Source organism: Emiliania huxleyi (genome assembly GCF_000372725.1).
Source record: "Emiliania huxleyi CCMP1516 unplaced genomic scaffold EMIHUscaffold_27, whole genome shotgun sequence".
Classification (NCBI taxonomy): Eukaryota; Haptophyta; order Isochrysidales; family Noelaerhabdaceae; genus Emiliania; species Emiliania huxleyi.
In genome coordinates this window covers 840,512-860,757 of record NW_005200011.1, presented here as the reverse complement: position 1 = coordinate 860,757, position 20,246 = coordinate 840,512, and the positions used below count along the sequence as shown (strand labels likewise).

Here is a 20,246-nt window from a genome sequence, read left to right as displayed (position 1 = left end):
GGCTCCTGCCCTCCAGCCTCTCCTGAGGAGGGGCAGCCCCGCACCCCACCCCACCCACAGCCCACCATCTTGGTGAGCGCCACCGGCCAACGTCCTCGTGACAGGTGCTCTTCGCGCCGGACCACCACGCGCTCGTCATGACGCGCTCGACCGAAAAGGTGCGGCGCGTCATCGGCGGCATCGTCCTCAAGCCGCACGCGGCGCGAGGCTTCCTCGAGGTTGCCTTTTGTGTCGTCCGCAAGGAGGAGCAGCGCGGTGAGATGCAGCCGAGATGGGAGGGAGGGAGAAGGGGGGAGCCGCGCGAGAGCCGGCGCCGATTTGTGGCGTGGTTCGGACTCGCGGGGGTGGAGGGAAGAGGGCTCCCGCCACCATGCGGCTGTTACCCCCGCGCCCTCTGGGCTCGCCCGCCGCACAGGCGGCTTCGGCTCGCGCCTGATGGGGCACCTCAAGGAGCACGCACTCTCGCTTGGCGTGCTGCACTTGCTGACGCGCGCCCAAAGGCCCGGCCACCGGGCTCTCGCCGAGTGGCGAGGCCGGGACACGCCCGGGACACGACCCGTAGGTATGCCGACGACTCGGCCACCGGCTTCTTCGAGCGGCACGGTTTCGACGCCTCGCCCGCGTGCGGCATGGACATCAACCGCTTCCACTGGGCCATCTCGCACTACATTGGCTCACAGTTGCGGCAGGCCGTGCTCGACCCCGACGGCGCGACGCTCTTTGCGCATGAGTATCCGTACCCGCTCCCGGCGGGGGGGCGCCGGCTCCCACCGCCCACGACGCCTCGCCCCGAAGCCGCGCTTGCTGCCGCGTGATCGCGCACGTCAGGCTGGGCCAACCTCCCGGCTGCGCGAGTCTGGCGTATCCCAGGTCATTGGTGCAATTCTGCATGATTGTGTGCTCTCTCTCTCTCCCTCTCCGTCTCTCTCTCCTCTGACCATGTGGGTTGTGGCCGCCACGGAGGAGTCACTGGCGCGGAGTGTTTGTCTGTTTTCTCTCTAAAAATTGTTCGAGCCAAAAAAAAATAACACGCTGCAATCGTGAGCCGCGCAAAGCGCGACAACTGTGCTCACAAACTGAGTCTCTCCAAAGCGCATTTGTTCTGCTCGGCTCGGCTCTGCTCACAGATGAGGCCGGCGTTCCCACCGCCGCGGAGGAGCTGGCTTACGGCCAGACGCACAGCCACGCTCGACAACGAGTACTCGGATGACGACGGTATCGACGAGATCTCGAGGACGGACACGGAGCTGGACTGCGTCAGGAGGTCTGAGGAGCCTCGGCCGCGCCGTGCCAGCATGTGCCGCGCTAGCAGCTTCATTCATCCCTTGCCGAAGCAGCAATCGTCGGCACCTCACAGGCTGGCTCGTGACAGCGAGCGCTATTACTCGACCGAGCATTTCTCGCTTAAGCTCGACGCCGCCCGCAAGCAGCAGGGAGCTGGCGTCATGCGGGCGCTGATTCGCCGTTCCAGCCGGATGTCGATGGCGCACGTGAGACGGTCGCACGTCGACGATGAGCACGTCCCATGGCACGTGCCCTTTCCTGGCTACGCCCCAGCCAGCTCCGGCTTTGAGCTCGCAGCAGATCCTCGCGCCGGGTCCGGCCTCAATCCAGGCGGCCGCACCGGGCTGACGGGTGGCTGGGACGCGTCCGCAGTCGCAGGGGCGAACTACGTGGTCGATCCCATCATCACCCGATTCCAGCCGGGGTCAGGCCAGCGTCGGCTCCAGCTGCTCGCGGTGCTGCGGCTCGACTGCGAGGAGTGGGCCATACCGGGCGCGACGCTGAGGGCTTCGCCGGGCGGCGGAGGCTGGGAGTCCGACAAAACGGCGATGGTGCGTGGGCTTCGCGAGCAGGGCGTCGACGTCGTCGATCTTGCCGAAGGGGGCACTGCGAGGCCAGTCTTTCGTGGCTACGTCGATGACGCCCGCAACACGGACGACGCGTGGATCGAGACAACTGTGCGACATTACCACCTGGCCGACCTCGGGCAGGGCGAGATCCAAAGCCCGGGCGTGAAGTGGGTGGACATATCGCCCCAGGTGCCAATCTACCAGCCGCACCGCGCCTGGGTGCACCACGTCGCCGACGAGATGCTCAAGGTGCCGCAAATCGAGCGGCAGATGCGCGGCTTGTCCTTGCAGTTTGTCTTCCGGCCCGTGCCGGCGCTCTGGAGCGACCCCGAGACTTTGCGGCTCATTGCCACGAGCTCAGACCACATCTCGGGGAGCGAGATGTCCCGCACCGTCGTGAACACGGTGCGAATAGTAGCGGCGGACGCGTAGCAACGGCTAGCCAGAAGGGGAGCTACGGACGCGCAGTAGCGGCGAACGACCCAAATTCTCATGATCGCCTTTCCTCGGAGCGCGCAGGCCAAGATCTTCAGCGTCTCCGCTATCGATCTCCGGCTGAGCTCGCTCCAGCTGCGCGACGGGGTTCGCGCGCTGTTATCCTCCAACGGTGGGAAGAGCCAGCAGTGGGTGCGATGCCGATGCGCGCGCTTTGCGCCCATCACGGTCGGATGGGAGCTGCGCGCACGCTTCAACATCCCGCAGCATGCGACGCACCAAGCATTTGTGTACGGCGTCCTCGATGCTCGCGACTTCGAGGCGGTGGATGGACAGCCCGACCGTGAGTGCGACCCGTTCGAGGGACTACTGGTGTCGGGCGGCTTTGTGTACGCCAACTGCGACGGCAGCCGCGCCGAAGTGCTGCGGGTGACCTACGTCAGCCTTCCGACGAACGACCTCTACTCGAAGAATCACACGGTCGAGTTCACGGGTCCGTACCGCATGATCACGCCCGCTCGCGAGGTCCACCGGGTCCGGGGGCAATGGCGGGACGTCACGCTCTCCTTCCTCCTCGGGATCGGCGCAGAGTCCTTCCTCTGGCTCAACCCAGGGGAGGAGGCCGGCGAGCACCCAATCAAGTTTGGCGCGTTCGCTTACTCCTCCTCGCCCAGCGGGCAGGGCGAGGCCGTCTACTTTTACCTCAAGGTGGCGGACGACGAGGCCATGCCCCTCGCCAAGGCCGCATCCGTCCTCGATGAGGAACAAACGGCGTACCTGAGGGGCGTCGGCGTCGAGGCGCCTGTCGAGGTGGCGCGCAAGCCCGACCACAGCGGCAAGGGCGTGGACGGGCAGCGCTGTGCGGCACAGGATGCCGCCGATCGCAACTGGCTCGTGCTGCACGACGCCGTCGCCATGGGAGACGCTGCCCTCGTCGACTCGCTCGTCCGCGACGAGCGGCTGCTGCCCGAGGAGCTGGTCGAGTTCCAGCTCACCCGCCGGCTGCTGTCACGCGGCCACGACGCTCCCCGCGGCCGCGACTCCCCGGCGATGCTGCACCGGGTGGACGTGCCTGCCTCCGGCAGCGTGCTCACGCCGCTGCAGGTCGCGGCGACGCATGGGCACAGTGCGGTCGTGCGCGTGCTGCTCCGGCGGGGCGCCTCGCCGACAATTCAAGCCGCCGACGGCGCGACGGCCATCGACCTCGCCCTCTGCGACGACGAGCTCTCGGTGGAGCAGCTGCTTGGGAAGCTCGACTCGGCCATTGCGCTGCTGCCGGCCTTGTTTCGCGTGTCGGCCGGCGAGGCGCTCTGCTATGTCGCCGAGATTGCACGGCGTGCGAGGTCGGAAGCGGGTCTGCGGAAGCGGACCTACCCGGCGGAGGCGGGCGACCTCATGGCGGCGGCGGAGCGAGCACAGAACCTTGGGACCGTGCTCTTCAAGCACCTGTCGATCCTGCAGAGGGTGCACCTGCTCGAGAGCGAGGGAAGCCGCGCCAGGACAGTGCCGCACGCGAGTGGACAGGCCGGGATGGTGGAGCGGCCTCGGCACTTCCTCGCCCGCGCCGTCGGTGTGCAGTGCAAGATCTTGCTGGCCGATGCCACCGTGCAGAGCGCGATCGAGCGCCGCTGGATGGGTGAGCTGTCGCACTCTGTCGTGTCTGGCTACGTCGTCACACCTGACGGCGTCGAGCAAAAGGTTCGCCGTCCGCTGTCGCGCGCGCTGCTGCTTGTGCTGGCCGTGGGGCTCAACTTTCTGGTGCTGCCGTTCGTGGCGCTCGTGCCGTCGCTGCGCTCCGTCCTGCTGCGGAGCCTTGACCTCGGGTTCAGACTGGCATCCACACACCGCACGCCGCACAGCGAGGACTTCAAAAGAAAGTGGAACCCGTCTGCGCAGCTCTACACCGACTCGCTCTACCTGCTGGACGTCCCAGTCTTCCGTGCTGTCGTCAATCAGCTGGGCGCTGCTCGCGCTCTGGCTGACCCTCGTGCCGACGCCGACCCTCGCCATCGCCGTCGACGACATCTGGGGAGGGGTGTCGGCTCTCGTGTCGCAGGGGGCGTCGGGCGTCGTGCCCGCCCTCGAACGGGTCACGGGGGGTTTATGGTCAGTACTGACCTCGGTGCTGCTGCTCGGCTGGCTGTGTGCACATCTCCTCGAGCAGGGCTTCTCCAGCAGCGACTTCATCAAGCAGGTGGAGATGGTCTCGGTCAGCCTTGCAATCAGCGCCAAGCTGATGCCTCCCCTCCCGTGGGGCCACCAGACCCTTGCGTTCGGGCTGCTCCTCATGTGGACATCGTGGTTCCTGCGCGTCTTTAGCATCTGCGGCATGGGACCCCAGGTCGTGATGCTGCGGAAGATGATGATGGACACGCTTCAGTTTCTAGTCCTTATGGCTGGGTGCGCCGCTGCCTTTGCCGCTGCGCTGTACACGCTCTTCCGCAGCACCCCGCTGGACGGAGGCGAGGAGTGCGGGCCCCTGGAGGACCTATCGCAGTCGCTGCCCGTCGCGCTGTACCGACTGCTGCTGATCTCGCTCGACCCGGGCTCAAGCATCGAGTGTGCGGGCGCGGTTGCCGAGACGCTCGAGGCTGGCACGGCGTACGACTTCCGCTTCGCCGCGCCCTTCATTATGAGCGTCTACGTGGTGCTGTCGGTGGTGCTGCTGCTTAACATGCTCATCGCCATCATGGCCAAGACATTTGACGTCGTGTGGGACGACGCCGAGAACGAAAACAGCTTCGTCAAGGCGCAGCTCGCTGTGGGATACTTTGACGACGCGTGGCCGCCGCCGCCCTTCAACCTGCTCCGTCTCCCAGCGGTGTGCGGGGCGACAGTGCTCCGTCTCCTTTCCCCGGCAGCGCTGCTCGGGCGGCTGATCAAGGCCCTCGATCTCCTGCTGTGCATCTTCAAAGCGGCTGCCAACGCCAGCCGCGACGCATGCAGCTGGCTCGCCTGGCTGGCTGTCGTGCTGGGAAGGGTCTGTCGTGAGATACTCCACTGCACTTGCGCCCCGCCCGGTTCGCGATACAAGACCTTCGACGATGCAGCCGACGGTGGGCACGACCATGACCCCAACCGCGACCTCAACCCGTCGGACGTTTGCTACGTCGACGAGCGTGGAAAGCGCTGGTCAGAGTACAACACCATTCAAAAGCTGCAGGAGGAGGAGAAGCTGCTGCTTCGAGACGACGAGAAGATCAGCGCCGAGGCCCGTAGCGTCGTCGAGGAGCTGCGCAAGGAGATCGAGACGCTTCGGCTAATGAAGGCGGCTGCAGAGGCGAGGGATCTCGAGGTGAAGAGCTACACGATACCCGCGCGCCCATAGCCCCTCCCCATCCGACTCCATCACCGCGTCGCCACTGTTCCCTAGGACTGCACGGTCGACGAACATGCTGCGACCGTCGAATCGGTCACGAAGAAGGTGAGCACCGCTCGAGCCGGACTTCCCCCGCCGGCTTCGTCCAGCGACGACGTGGATGCGGTGAGTTCGTCACCGTTCTTCAAACTCCACCTCCCCAAATCGGAGGGGCCTCGGATGGAGGAGGAGGCGGCTACCCCTCGCGGCGGCTCGTTGCCGGTCAAGGCGACGCCACGGAGCCGCGCGTCGGTCTCTGGTGAGCTTTGATCGCCCGCAGACCGGAGCGCATGCATGGCCCCCATGGCACAATGGGGGGGAACCAGCCGCGGGGAGGGCGGGCCGCCGGCGCGGCCCATCACGCTACGCGACTGCCCACAGCGCTCCGCCCCGCACAATTACGTTATTACGTACGTGTCTTGTTATGTTACCACACGGCAGACCACACACTCCACACACACACACAAGTGTACAAGAGTGCTAAAAACAAAACGTACGGCTACGACGACGACTCTCTAACACCACTAAAACGACGACTCGCAAATACGCAATCCGCCTTCCGCGAGAGCGTCAGGAGAGCGTCGATAGCGTCGAGGGGCCCGGGGCCCGGGGGGCGCGCTCCAAGCGCCACACCCTGCAGCGCCAGCGCAAGACGTCGGCCGTGTAGCTTCACAAGCCATGTGCAGGGAGGGATGCAATGTGCTGTTACCAAACAAACAAGAACACCCGGCCCCAAACAATCACACTGCGAGTCCGAGGGCCGCGCGCGACCCCCGCTCTCTGACGACGAGACAGGTAGTCTACACTCGAGTCTGCGCGCCCTCAGCCACAACCGCTGCCTGCACGGCAGCGCTGCTCTGCACGGCTGAGCGCGGCGCGCGGCGCCCGAGTGCCGCCCGTCGCCCAGCTAGGAATCACGTAGACGTAGTCGAAAAGGCGGCGCTGCTCGCGCCTCATGCAAAGTGGTCGTCGCGGTCCACGCCCTCGGCGCCGCCCTCGTCGACGGAGGAGAAGTTGAGAAAGTGGGACGGCCGGTGGATCTGGTGGTAAAAGTCGCGCGGGTTGGCGAGCTTGAGGTCGTACTTCATGCTCGACGAGTGGCGCACACCCATAAAGTTGTAGTTCCACACGTCGTTGTCCGGCACCATGAAGAAGCCGAGAAAGTGGTCCGAGAGGAGCATCTGCACCTTCTCGTAGTGGGTCGGCAGGTAGCCGTGCGGGTTGGCGCCCACGTCGCGGTTCTGGCGCCCCCACTCGTAGCCCGCGGGGGTCAGCTTGTACGCGCACAGCGAGACGGAGCCCGGCGTGAAGGAGCAAGTGATGACGACGGTGCGCTCGCCGTCCCACGACTTGTTCTCCGACATGATGCGCGCGTGCGTCGTCACGTCGTTGGGCGAGAGCTGCGGCAGCTCGTTGGGCTGCGTGTGGAGCCAACCGAGCGGCTCCATCCCCTTGAGGTACTCGTGGTCGGGCAGCGCCGACGGCAGGTGCACCGTCTGGTGCGAGCCCCACTGCGGGACCATCACGATGCCGCGCAGCTCCTTGACCTGCGGGTTGTCGGGCGGCGAGACGCCGTACAAGTAGCCCGAGACCTGGGTGCGGAGGTCGGCAATCTGGATGAACTTTTTGAGCACGTTCTTGGGCAGGATGTAGGTGTAGCCCGTCTCGGAGCACTCGTCGGACGACACGTAGATGTGCGAGGTGCGCAGGTGCAGGTTGGAGGCCGAGATGGCGCGCACGCGCCAGTCCGTCTTGGAGGCGTAGGTCTGCTGCTCGTAGGCGGAGGTGGTGGTGACGATGAGCTCCTCGCCGTGCACGTTGGTCGTGCGCGTCGTCACCGCGTTGAGTTGCGACGCCTCCTTGGCGTTCTTCTCGATCTCGGCAATCTCCTGCCGCTGCATCGACGGCGGCGCGATCTCCATGCCGAGGATGATGTCGCGCACCTCGGACTGGGTGAGCGAGGCGACGTTGACGTTGTTCTTCTTGCCGTAGTCGGAGAGAATCAGGTCCTTGAGCTGCACCTCGACCGAGATCCACTCCTCGTCAGTGAGCGACGGCCACACGTGGTGCGCCTGCGTCAGCGTGTCCTTGTCGGGCCGGAGAATCATCTTGCACTTTTCGGGGTTGACGTGGAAGGAGCGCAGGATGAGGAGGAGGCGCGAGAAGGCCGTGTACGACGAGATCGTCTTGAGCCAGTCGTCGTAGATGTTGAAGAGCACCATCTGCGGCTCCGTCGCCTTGAGGATCAGGTCGCCGAACTTCTCGACCTTGAGGCAGGACTGGAAGGGGAGCTGCAGCTCCGAGCCCTTGATCATGATGTTTGGGAAGTCGAGCAGGTGCACCTCGAGCGGGTCGAGCATGCCCTTGCGCGTCACGATGATCTGCTTGGGCTGCTCCTCCACCGGCAGCGAGCGGATCAGCGCGGCGACCTCCTCCGCCGTCTTCCACTTTGCGAGCTGGCCGAGCCGCTTCTGGCCGGCCCAGACGGAAGTGTGGATGATCTTGAGGAAGAGCTGGCCGGTGCGCGGGTTGAAGATGAAGATGGCGCCGTTGATCGGCTTGGTGGTCAGGTTGCCCTCGAACGTCTTGTGGATGGTGACGCGGTACACGTTGGTGTCGTCGACGAACCTACCGCAGGGTCGTGAACGCGTTGGAGGTGGCTCCGAGGGTGTGTGGCGGTGCACTGTCGTCGGCGTACCAGATGATCTGGTTGGAGAAGAGCTCGCCGTAGTTTTGCGAGGAGAGGTACGGCTCAGTCGGCTCGGACGAGTAGAGCTGCAGCCCCTTGCGGATGCGCTCGCGCAGCACGTAGAGCGCCGGGTTGGACTTCATGATCTTGGCGAGCGCCTGCGTCACCAGCGGCTTCATCCCGGGGATGAAGTTGCCGTACGCCGAGTGCTGTAATCGCGCGCGGGGGGGGGGGGGGGTCAGTAGCAAAGGGACGTGAGCGGGAGCCGCGGGGTGCGGGGTCGAGTGCGCGGGGTGAGGCTGCGAGCGTCAATATTGCGCATCGGAAGGGTCGCGAAAGGGTCCGCACCAGGTTGTAGGCGAGGTCGAGGCCGATCATGATGCCAGTCGGCGCGGGGTAGATGGACATGTTGTCGGTGGTGTAGTCGAGGAACTTTGCGCGCGTGTACCGCTCGACGTCGTGGGAGTCGTAGTCGCCCCACCGCAGCTGCACGTCCAGCCAGTACTTTGTGGCCGTCGAGCCGTCGTACACGTCCTTGGGCTCGGCGAGCAGCGCGGGCTTGGAGACCTGCCACTTGTACGCGGCGAAGAGGAGCACGTCGGCGCACGACGAGTTCATCTTGTACGACTTGCGCGGGTGGATGGTTTCCTTCTGCACCGTCTCAATCTCAAGCGCGTCGAGCTCCTGGTCGAAGACCTGCAAGCCAAGCGAGGGCGGCCGTGGTGGGGTGCGCGGCGTGAGGCGAAGCGGGGGCGACGGAGGAGGAGGAGGAGGAGGAGAGGGGGGGGGGGGGGGGAGAGCCGCGTGAGGCGTGTGGCGAGCGCCTGGCAGAGGTCCATCACCACCGACTCGTGGATCTTCTGCCACAAGTGCGCGCGGAAGATCTGGATGAGCGAGATCTTGAGCGTCGGGATCTTGCCGTGCATGAAGATGCCGGTGAGGTCGAGCTGGACCTGTGGGGCGAGTCATGGACGCGTCATGGACGCGCCTCAGCGGGCACAGCGAGGTGCGGCAAGCAGCGCGCCTGGAAGCCGACGTAGACGTTGGCGCGGTTGATCGTCGGCGACCACCACAGCGTGAAGCGGCGGTTCGGGATCTGCGAGCCGCGCGGGGGGTAGGGGTTGCAGTCAGAGCCCACGCCCATCGCGCAGAAGCGCGGCGGCGGCGGCGGCGGCGGATCAAGTACTTGAATAAGGTTGTGCGTGTGGTCGTGTGGCGAGGCCATCCCTTCGCTGCAGTGTGTGACTCATCCTCTCCGCGCCCGGGGGTGCGCGCGGGGCCGGGGTCAAGGCGGCTGTGGCGGGCGCGCGCCTGGTTGAGGCCGGACCGCTGCGCGTTGGTCAGCTTCTTGTACTTCATCGACTCCTCGAAGCCGGAGGCCTTCTCCCAGAAGAGGCCCTCCCAGGTGGGGAAGTAGGTGCCCTTGAAGAGCGTGTGCTCGAGGATCCCCTCGACGCCGCCGAGCGACTGGATCATGTCCGTCCGGTAGTTGTTTAGGTTCCACAGCTTGCCGTCGTGCCGCTGGTGCGTCCACCAAAACGGGTTCTGCCGCATGATCTGGAACTCCTTGAACTGGGTGCGGACGCGCCAGCCCTTGTCGTACGCGAGCGTGTGCCGGTCCTTCTGGAAGAGCGTGTTGATGCGCGGGATGCCGCGGTCCCACGAGTCCTCGAGGTCCTGCGGGCACGGCGTGGACGTGTGACACGGAGACGCGTCACGGACGCGTCAGCCTCCTCGGCGAGCCCGCGCGGGCCTCGAGCGTCAGCCGCCGGTTCTGCGCGTTGGCCTCCTGCCGCTTGAGCGCGTACTCGGCCCAAACGCGCTGCGAGTCGACGAACTCGGACTCCCACGGCTGGATGTACCGGAAGAGGTTCGGGATCAGCTGGTCCTCCTCGTGCGACATGCCCGAGCGGAAGTGCGTGATGCCGGCGTCCGTCTGCTTCGAGAACCGCAAGTCCGACTGCGGGATGAGCACGTGGCCCATCGAGAGCATGCCGAGGCCGCCAATCTCCTTCGGCGTGTAGAAGACGACGGGCGGGAAGCGCGAGGGCATCTTCGAGTTGAGCCTACCGCAAGGTGCCGAAAAAGGTGAGCGGGCCCTACCGAGGGCCCGGAGGGCATCTTGGAGTCGCGCCCGATCTTGATGCGCGTCTGGATCTTGTTCTCGCACTTGACGAGCAGGTCGAGCAGCTCCTGCGTGTGCACCGTCGCCTGTCGGACGGGGCCGCGGGCGCGTCACGGGGCGCGTGCCGGCCGAGCCCGCGCGTCGGGATGTGCGCTGCCTCGCGGAAGTACGTCATCAGCCCGATGAGGGCCGTGTTCCACTTGTTGACGATCTTGGTGAAGGTGGTGGAGCCGGACGACATGAGCACCTGCCGCACGCGGTTCTCAAAGTAGCGCATCGACTGGTTGTCGACCCGCAGGAAGGCCTGCGCCGTCCGCTCCTTGGTGGTCTCATTCTGCAGCGACCAGACGCCGTCCTTGGAGACGAACTCGTCGTTGAGCATGCGCATCTTGGGCAGGATGCGCACCTCGAAACCGCTCATGTTGAACAGCAGGTTCGGGTTGTCCTTCGAGTAGACCGAGACGAAGGACTCCTCCCAGTCGATCGTCGTCACCGAGCGCGGCAGCCGGTTCTTCATGTCCCAAAAGACGGCGCGGCCGAGGTTCACGTCGTGCTTCATCAGCCGCATGCGCGAGTCGCGTGGCCAGCACTTGCGGTTGTTGTAGCCAACCATGTTCTCGTTGTTGGGGTCCGGATGCTCGGTCAGGTACCGCTGGATCAGGTCCTTGCACTCGTCAGCCGTGAGGCGCAGCAGGATGTGCAGCCGGTCGATGTACCGGCAGTAGAGCCGGATCGGGTGGCGCGTCTCGGTGGCGGTGTCGCGGAACTGCAAAAAGTCGTTTGGCACGGCTGGCGGGCCCGCGAGCTCCGAGGCGCGCGTGAGCCCGAGCACGAGCAGGTCAAGCATCAGCCCGTAGAACTGCATGATGAAGGAGGCAAACTGCAGGCCGCGCAGGATGCCGTACGAGTTGGTGTGGTTCATGTCCTTGAAGGTGAGGTTGACGTTGTTCTTGGCGGTCATGTAGTCGGCGATGTTGTGGTCGAGCACCTGCGGAGTCCCCGGGCGTGTGGTTTCGGGCGGGGGAGGGAGAGGGGGTTGGGGGGAGGGGCAGGGGGTGGGCGGGGGGCACCAGCCGCAGGAGGCGGTTGAGCAAGGTCAGGTCGACCTTCTCGTACATCTTGGTGTACTGCGTCTCGACGCAGACGACGCACTCGCCGTTGGACGTGTCCCACACGTCCGCCAGGTTGTTGACGCCGAGGCACCACTTGTAGACGAGGAGGGGCGCCGGCTCCGTGTCGGCCGGCTTGACCCAGTTGGGCAGCAGGTGTCGCTTGTCGCTCTCATACCACAGGTACTGGTCGAGGTAGGCGTCGGTGATCTTCTCGAGCGGCTCGATCTCGTAGACGGGGACGAGATGCGAGTAGAGGTCCATGAACTCCATCGTCACCTCCTTGAAGGCGCGCTGCGTCAGCAGGTGGCGCTTGATGCGCGAGAGCGCCTGCAGCAGGGGAAACAGGCGCGAGGCTTGAGCGGCGCTGGCTGTGAGGAGGAGGAGTTGTGCGTGCGGGGGGCGTGCACGAGGTGGCGGCGGCGGGGGCGGCCGGGGCAGGGTAGCGGGGGGATTGGGGGGGGACGGCACGCGCCTCGTGCGGGTTGTCATAGGCCTGCTCGATGAGGCCGAGCTCCTCGCGCTGCGTCTGGTTGAGGCGCGAGGCGGCCGAGTACGACTCCTTGAGCCGCTCGAGCGCGAGGATGAGCAGCTTGGTGTCGTGCTTGTACGAGAGCGGCGGGAAGGGGATCGGCGAGAACTTGCGCGACTCGAGCCAGTGCACCATGGTGGTGTAGATCGCCACAGCCTCCTCGGCAGAGACGTAGGGCCCGTCCTTGAGGTAGTTGTGCTGGCGCTCCTGCTCCGCCTTGAGCCAGAGGCGCGTCAGCCGCCCGAGGTTCTTCTTGGTGACCGTCTTGTCGACGGTGGCGCCACGCCGGATGCGCTCGCGGTTGTAGTGCGCGACGTTGGTCCACCAGTCCGCCTTGGACTTGACGTACCGCAAGATCATGTTCTCGATCGGCGCCGGCATGCCGGGCACCTTCCACGGGATGTTGGCCTTCCAGCAGCGCCACGCCTCCGAGAGGTGCTGCAGGATCGTGCGCGACTTGTTGGTCTTGACGCCCTCGGGCATCATGTCCTGCGGGCGGTGCCGTCGGCGGGTGAGCGGACTGCAGACTGAGGACCGGGCGCGCTGCGGCGGCGAGAGGACAGAGGGGCTGACCGACGCCATGACCACGGCCCCCGTGCGTTGAAGCTCGCGAGGACTGAGGGAGACGTTATGAGTCTCGGAGGTGTCTCGGAGGTGTCTCGGAGGTGTCTCGGAGGTGTCTCGGAGGTGTCTCGGAGGTGTCTCGGAGGTGTCTCGGAGGCGTCTCGGAGGCGTCTCGGAGGCGTCTCGGAGGCGTCTCGGAGGCGTCTCGGAGGCGTCTCGGAGGTCCCGCGCACCAGGATGTCGTGCATCACGGCGGCGCGCAGCTCGAGGTCGTAGTGCGACTCGACGCGCTGCTTGGTGACCGTCTTGGCGATCCCCTTGGACGAGCGGCCCTCGAACTGGCGTGCGAGCAGGTTGCCGAGCCACCGCTCGAGCAGCGGCACCACGCCGCGCAGGAAGAAGAGCCACACGCGCCAGCCGGGCGCCCAGATGCCGCAGCCGGGGCCCTTGCCGACGGGGCCGGTGTTGAAGCGGTAGTAGATGAGGTGCTTGAGGTCCTTGCACATCCGGATCTGCCGCATGAGCCGGTACTTGTACCGATACATCCCGGTGAGCTGCCCCACGTGCGCAAAGATGTACTGCAGCCCGTCCGCCAGCTGGTACGCGTCCACGTTGCCGAGCCGGTACTGCACGTGCGCGTCGACGACGAGCTGCGCGAAGCGGCGCGGGCGCGTCACGGACACCAGCCGCAGGGCGGGGCGATGTGGGCGGACCCGCAGGCCAATGGGCGGCGGGTGTCGGGACGCAGAGGGCGGAGGGAGGTCGGGACGGGAAATGTCTCGGAAGTGGCGGCCGAGCGCCACCTTGGTGAGGCGGAGGATCTCGCGGCAGAGGTGGAAGGCGTTGCCGAAGCGCGACTTCTTGCGCTCCTTGGTGGTGAGAGTCTTGACGGGCTTGAGGTTGAAGTTGTAGTCGAGGTGCAGGTAGTTGACGTTCTTGCGGTGGATGAGCAGGTTGAGCATGTTGTAGCCCTGCCGGCAGACCTGCGGGGCGGAGGGCGCGGTGGCGATAAGGGCGGAAGAGGAAGGGAGGGGGGGGGGGGGGGGGTGCGCTCGAGCGGCGCGCGGTGCCTCGTCGTCGAACGGGGGGAAGCGCATCCGCTTGAAGTGGCGGCGGTCCCGCTTCTCGCGCCGCATCATGATCCACATCGTACCTACCGCCCAAGCAAGCTGCTGTGCGAGGACCGCCCGCCCTCGTGGCCGCTGCAGTGCGGCGCGCACCCCACTGCGCAATGTAGACGGGCTCGATCACCTTGGGGATGTCGTTGACGAAGGTGATGGCGCCCGTGATGTGGTAGAGGATTGGCACCGTGCGGATCTGCTCCCACGGCATCGGCATGTTCTCGAGCAGCTTGAGGACGGCGTGAGGCACGTACTTGAGCGCCCCGAGGTAGACGCGCTTGTCGTGCCGAAACTTCTTGTTGGTCATGTCGCCGTGGTCCTTGACGATCTTGCGCACGTGCTCCGGAGGCATGTCCTCCTTGGGCGCGTCGATGTGCCCGTGCTTGCGCCGCTCGCCGTAGCGCCGCGCGTTGAGCGACTGCCACTTTCGCGCGCGCTCGAGCATCTCCGCGCTAGGTGCGCCGTCGGCATCCTCCATGTCGGCGTCGCCGGCCCCGCTCGGGGGCGGCGCCATCGGCGCGCCCGGATGCATCCCAGGCGGCGGCATCATGCCCGGCGGCGGCATCATGCCCGGCGGCGGCATCATGCCCGGCGGCGGCATCATTCCTGGTGGCGGCTGCATACCAGGCGGCGCCATCCCAGGGAACGGCGGCGGCGGCCCGCCATACCCGGGCGGCGGCTGCATACCAGGCGGCGCCATCCCAGGGAACGGCGGCGGCGGCCCGCCATACCCGGGCGGCTGCCCGGCAGCCCCGTACGGGTAGCCAGGTGGCAGCCCACTCATGGGAGGCTCTCACTAGCACACACGGCGACCGCAGCGGTTGTTTCTTCTTTTCAAAAACAAATTCGCCGGTTCCACCGAAGACGCGATTGACATGCTGACGCCTCTCCGCCGCTCGCTACCTGGTCGCGACGAGAGCGCTGCTGCCGAACTCTGAGGCGGGCCTCGCGCGCAGGATTTTGAGGTCGTCCACCGGCTTGTCGTTGGAGTCGGTCCGCGCGAGGCCGAGTCGGCGGATGGTCGCCATGCCGCCCGAGATGCGCCCAAAGATGGTGTGCTTGCCGTCGAGGTGCGGGCAGGGCGCGAGGGTCACGTAGAACTGCGAGCCGTTGGTGTTGCGCCCAGAGTTGGCCATGGCGAGGATGCCCGCGCCCGTGTGCTTGAGCTCGCGCGTCAGCTCATCCTAAACCGGGCGGGTGGTGGAGGCGGGGGCGTGGGAGAGGGCGTCACGGAGAGGGCTGGTTGTCGGGAGGCTTCAGTGCGCGGACGGCCACCATGCCGCGCCGACAGCGCTGGTTTGCGGGCCAGTCACTCTTCGGCCGCTTCTTAGCCGCGCCGCCCATCGGACGGGCGGCGCGGAAATTGCATGCGGCCGTTCGGGTGCGCGCGTGGGGAGGAGGAGCGATCACCTCAAACTTGCCGCCAAAGATGGACTCGCCGCCTCGGCCGGTGCCAGTTGGGTCGCCGCCCTGCAGCATAAAGTCCTTGATGATGCGGTGGAAGACCACGCCGTCGTAGTAGCCGCGCCGCGAGAGCTCAGTGAAGTTCTGGCACGCTTTGGGCGCCTGCTGCGGGTAGAGCTCGACGGTGAAGGAGCCCATCGACGTGTCGACTCGAATGTCTTCCATCGGAGACGCTGTGCTGGTTACGCGGCGGGATAGGGGCAGGGCAACGGAGAAGCGCGAGGCCCAGAAGCAACGCCGCCAGCAAGCCTTGAAAAGAAATCGTGCGCGGATTCACGCACGCACGCACGCACGCACGCACGCACGCACGCACGCACGCACGCACGCACGCACGCACGCACGCACGCACGCACGCACGCACGCACGCACGCACGCACGCACGCACGCACGCACGCACGGACTCGGGCCCGGTGTGCTTCGACGCAGCACAGTGTGCTTCGTGGTAGCATGAACTCAGAACGGCCCCCCGACCGAGAGATCCTCTTCGACGCCCACGGGTCCCGGGGGTCGGAGGGTGCGAGAGGGCCCCGGGTATTTTTTGTTTGAATCCCGGAGGCCGTTCGAACATGAATTGACGTTCCACGTGCCCGTCCACAGCCACGGACAACAATGCTAGCCCAGCAGGCCGCTCCCACCGCCGCCCGCGGCGGAGGCAAGGCGGGAAAGCGAAAGGGTGGCAAGGGCGGCGGCAAGGGCGGTGGCAAGCGTGGTGGCCGTGGCGCACCAGACCCGCTTTGCGCCGCCGCCCTCAACGCCCGATACTCGGTTAGAGCCGGCGGAGCGACGGCGGCAGAGGTGCGGCCGCCGGCGACCTCACACGGTGTCGAGCGCCGTAGAGACGGCCCCGAGAGCCGCCACCAGGTGTGTCACGACCGCGGCCGCGAGGCTCGTGGCGATGGATGCGCACAAGCACGCGTGGACTGCCATCGAGAAGAACTTTTGAAGGAGAAGGAGGGCGGCGCATCCGGAGCCCGCGGGCGCGGCGTGGGCGTGGGCGGGCGCGGGCGGGCGCGCGGGAACCCCGCCAGCGGAGGCGACAATGCCTCTGGCGGCTCTGCAGGCGGCGCGCGGCGCGCCCCTCGCCGGTCTCCCGCACGCTCCTGAGGGCCGAGAGGGCCGAGAGGCGGGGTCGGTGACCCGGGGGCATGGGCGGTGCATGGTCGGGCATGGTCGGGCATGGGCGATCGGGTACACCTGGACTTTTGCCCATGCCCGACCAACGTATGCCGCGCACGACGCCATATCGCCTTGTCCCAGGGCCAGTGCGCTACTTGCGGCGCGCAACTCCTGCGCAAGTACGCGCACCGTACCATGTGCTGCCGCTATGCGTGTCTTAAGGCGGCTGCGGCGAAGCGGCGGGCGCGGCATGCCGATGGCAGTGCGGACGATGCGGTTGCGATGTGTTCTGCTTGAAGATCGTGGCGGTGCTTGGCATGCACTTCTGCGATCCCAATCAGCTCATCGCAACGAAGCAGCGCAACAAGCTGGCTGCTGCCAACAAGGCCCTATGCTACCTCACGCGCGGATCGACGTTCAAAGAGGACCAGCATACACAGGCTTCTGTGACATGCGTTTGTTTGAGCTTGAGGCTATTTGTGAGAACTGTTTGGCTTGAAGATTGCGCTCAAGAAGAGCAACGAGAATCGGAAGAGGAGGATGCTGAGGCGGCGATTGCTGAGCATGAGAAGGATCGATCCGGATTAGAAGGCGCCCGCCGCAGGCGAAGAAAAGTTGGGGGCAGCGCCGTATTGTTGATCACGGTGGGAGCCTCTTGGCCCCAGGCCGTGCGCAGGCCCTGCCACGGCCGACTTAGCCGATGTAAGAGGCTCCCGCTGATCTTAGACCGCGTAAGCACCCCAGTGTGCCAGGGCACACTTAGACCCGCTAAGCCTCGAGGCTCAGAACTTAGACTACTACCCAACCAGTTGTGCGAACACAGCCCTGGGGCTACGGCAGGCCTACCCCCTCGCAGAAGTGACGCGAAGCTCGTGGGAGCGACTGCCTCCGCCCCGGTCGCGCATGCAACCGCAGATTTCCGCGACGGCCGCTGCTCGTGGCCGGGGAGCCTGCTCCGCCCCTGCTCCGCGACGGCAGCTGCGCACCTGCGCTGCTCGAGCTATGCGCTCTGCACTGGCCGCCGCGGCCCACGTTTCCGTTGCGCGCGTAAACGGCGTGTACGCGAGAGAAGGTTTATCCTGTTCAACATCAGCGGCCCGCAGTCGGATTGTATCCCCATCGGACACTACAGAACACAAATTCAAACCTCCGCCCCCGGTCGCGCATGCAACCATTAGGACTAGCTGCCGAAACTCATTCGCCAGAGCAGTCTCTCAAGACTCGGCATCACGTCGAAAAGGTGTAGCAGAAGAGCTTGGCGTCCACGCGCGAGTAGGACCCTACCGCTTTTCTCGTCTTGTTGGAATAAAATTTTGCGTAGTACGTCGACATTTGTGAGTAGTCCGCCTCTCGATGGTGGACTGGGCGGTGGTGTTCGAGGGTGTCCCGGACCCGCGCCAGCGTAGCGGAGTCCGCTCCGGCCAGCTGCAGTATTGATAGGAAGTCGTCGTTGAGTGCCTCGATCCGGCCAAGGTAGTGCGGGGAGAAGTGGCCGTCCTCTGTGAGGAGCTGGTCAAACATCGGGGACCAGTGTCTCGGGTTCATGTGCAGGTGGTGCCCGTCGGGGTTAACGGCAAAGTCGTCGAACTCAAGTGCCCAGGCGGGCAACGTCCCGTTGTTATTGGCCAGCCACTGATCCCTCTGCATGTTGTAAACGCTGTGCATCCGCGCCCACGGATTCCGAACGAACGAAAAGAAGGTTGTGTTGGCCGGCAGTTCAGCGAGCGTGCCCAGGCTTGCGATGCTCTTGCTGAACGACCGGCCCTCGAGGCGGCGGAGGATGTCCCGCATGTTGAGGCTGCCGCACTTTGGCAGAGATATGTAGCCAAGCTTGGAGGGCACCCCTGGGACGTCGTACACAGAGATGTCGTGTGGGCTGCTGCGGCCAGAGTGGCGCAGCAGTTGACACCCGCCGCAGAATCGTTGGTTGACGTGCATGACTCCGCTCGTCTGCCCATCGCAAAAGGGAGGTTCCTGGATCGGATCCGTGGCGCCAGTCAACCTCGGAGCGACGTGCTGCGCCATCATTGTTATGGACGGCGCGCTCTGGGGACTGGGCGCGCGGGTCATTTCCTCGGCAGATTCAAGCGGATTTAGTTCAGGTCCCAGCTTTTGGCCCGCCGCGATCATCGGGGTTTATGAAAGAAGAGAAAAAAGAAAACAAACAACGACTTTAAGGGAGGGATGGTAGGACGGCACGCCGCCACCAACCAACCACACACGCAGGGATTTTCAGTGTGTGTAGCTCTTACGTACATTCCCGGAGGAGGACTGCTGACGGGGTTTGCGATGAGTGAGGAGCGATCCGATTTTGAGGAGAGGAGTGTGGTGCTAGCCGTCACCCACCCTCGGGCGTCTACCTCTTCCTATCTCTCTTCGCAGTCTAGTGTCGTGTGAGTGAGTGAGATGTGAGTATTCTTGATACGAACAAACACAGAAAAGAATTTTACAACAAAACTCCCTCGCACAACACTGGGCACGGGACTGGCGCGCACTGGCACTAAAAGAAAGGAAGAAAACAGACAACCCACCGGGCGGGATGGAAGGACGGCACGCCGCCACGCCAGGGATTTTAAAGGCCCACTCCACGCCCCCTTTCGCCTTTGAGCAAGTGTGCACACTTGGCCGCCGCTGCCTCCTGAGCACCCCCACGCCGGTTGGGGCTGCTCTCCGCCCACCAGCCGGCCACAGGCCGCCACCCTGGCCGGCCGGCGTCGAGAGAACGGCCAGACTCGACCGACCGGGTGTCGCGCCGCTGCCTGCTTCTCGCGCCGCTGTAGCAGCGCCAGCGGCTCGGCCGCGCATCCTTCACACACGCCGCCACGACCAAGCTGAGCGGGCCCAGTGTCGAGGTCTGGTGCGAGCTGCATGTGAGGGGCGGCTGTGGCCACAGCAGGTCCACCAGACGGATCTCAAAGCTTGCCGTCGGCGTGCTGTCGTGGCGAGAGCCGAGACCGCTGCAGAGGAGCCGAGTGCAGTGACGATCCAGAGGCTACCAGGGCCACCAAGTGGTAGCCCTTGCCCATTCTGATCAGGGCTGTGCTTTGGTGGGGTTGTGTTTGAGCATGTGTGAAGTGGGAGTGCGTGCCGGCGGTGTCTGTGGGTGAAACGGGCGTGAGTGAGGCCGTAAGAGCCGTGGTATGAGCCAGAGTGGGCTTCATCACCCAAAATAAGGACGGTTTGGGACAGCTCAGACTTGGTACTGATGAGCCTGGGCCAGGAGGGCGACAGAGAAGGCGAGGTGGTGAGCTGGGAAGCCGCTTCATCGGCACCTGGACGTGTCGCGATGAACTGCCGAAAAGTACTATTTGCGGCTATTGCTCAAAACTTCGGGAGACAAGGCCTACATATTATGACTGAATCCTTGAGCCTGGTGCATGAGGGCTGCGGGTCGGGACATTTCACGGTCGGTGGCGCCGGTGTTGGCCTCCGGAAAGCCCTCGCAATCGCCTCGGATGGGGTCCACCGGAGACAATCTCGAGCCCTCTCCGTGGCATCACGAGCCGGTGTGAGCTTGCAGACCCAAGGTAAGTGCGGTTCGGGACAGCTCGGGCCTGCTACTGATGGGCCTGGGCCAGGAGGGCGACAGAGAAGGCGAGATGGTGAGCTGAGACGCTGGAGAGTCCGCGTGTGACCGTGTCGCGATGCAAGTGCCACGAAAAGGTCTTTGCTGCACGAAGCTTCCACGTCGAGCTGCCTGTGCTCTAAACGCTCAAGCCTCATGTCTAGGCGCACCGGCCTGTGAGATTGCACCATTACCCGCGTCTTTGTTGCGGCGGCGTCTCGAATGTGAACTCCCCTCAGAGCACGCCACAACTGATTCGGCGGGCCGTGCTCGCACAAGCTCCCTCGAGGACTAGGCACCTCTCCTCTAGGGCGC

The 20,246-nt window shown here is 65.4% G+C and overlaps 4 protein-coding genes across 4 annotated transcripts; 1 reads left to right on the top strand and 3 right to left on the bottom strand.

Moving 5' to 3' along the window:
- Window positions 1-1,127: 1,127 nt before the first annotated feature.
- Window positions 1,128-2,285, top strand: EMIHUDRAFT_206815 (ADP-ribose pyrophosphatase; the record flags this gene model as incomplete). Its single annotated transcript, XM_005777088.1, has 2 exons — window positions 1,128-1,264; window positions 1,358-2,285. The coding sequence occupies 2 exons, from the start codon at window positions 1,128-1,130 to the stop codon at window positions 2,283-2,285; spliced, it is 1,065 nt and encodes a 354-aa protein (XP_005777145.1).
- A 4,046-nt stretch (window positions 2,286-6,331) lies between these two features.
- On the bottom strand, window positions 6,332-14,570 carry EMIHUDRAFT_450596 (hypothetical protein; the record flags this gene model as incomplete). The annotated part of the gene is made up of 14 exons (XM_005777087.1): window positions 6,332-8,274; window positions 8,345-8,544; window positions 8,684-9,031; window positions 9,160-9,288; window positions 9,360-9,431; window positions 9,522-9,567; window positions 9,663-10,012; window positions 10,089-10,401; window positions 10,541-11,448; window positions 11,567-11,899; window positions 12,036-12,590; window positions 12,899-13,315; window positions 13,469-13,636; window positions 13,917-14,570. The coding sequence occupies 14 exons, from the start codon at window positions 14,568-14,570 to the stop codon at window positions 6,600-6,602; spliced, it is 6,168 nt and encodes a 2,055-aa protein (XP_005777144.1). The 3' UTR covers window positions 6,332-6,599.
- Window positions 14,571-14,685: 115 nt separating this feature from the next.
- EMIHUDRAFT_64857 (hypothetical protein) lies at window positions 14,686-15,415 on the bottom strand (the record flags this gene model as incomplete). The annotated part of the gene is made up of 2 exons (XM_005777086.1): window positions 14,686-14,970; window positions 15,197-15,415. 2 exons carry the CDS (start codon window positions 15,413-15,415, stop codon window positions 14,686-14,688), a joined length of 504 nt encoding a protein of 167 aa, XP_005777143.1.
- Window positions 15,416-17,593: 2,178 nt separating this feature from the next.
- EMIHUDRAFT_206809 (hypothetical protein) lies at window positions 17,594-18,391 on the bottom strand (the record flags this gene model as incomplete). Its single annotated transcript, XM_005777085.1, has 1 exon — window positions 17,594-18,391. The coding sequence occupies one exon, from the start codon at window positions 18,389-18,391 to the stop codon at window positions 17,594-17,596; it is 798 nt and encodes a 265-aa protein (XP_005777142.1).
- Window positions 18,392-20,246: the final 1,855 nt, after the last annotated feature.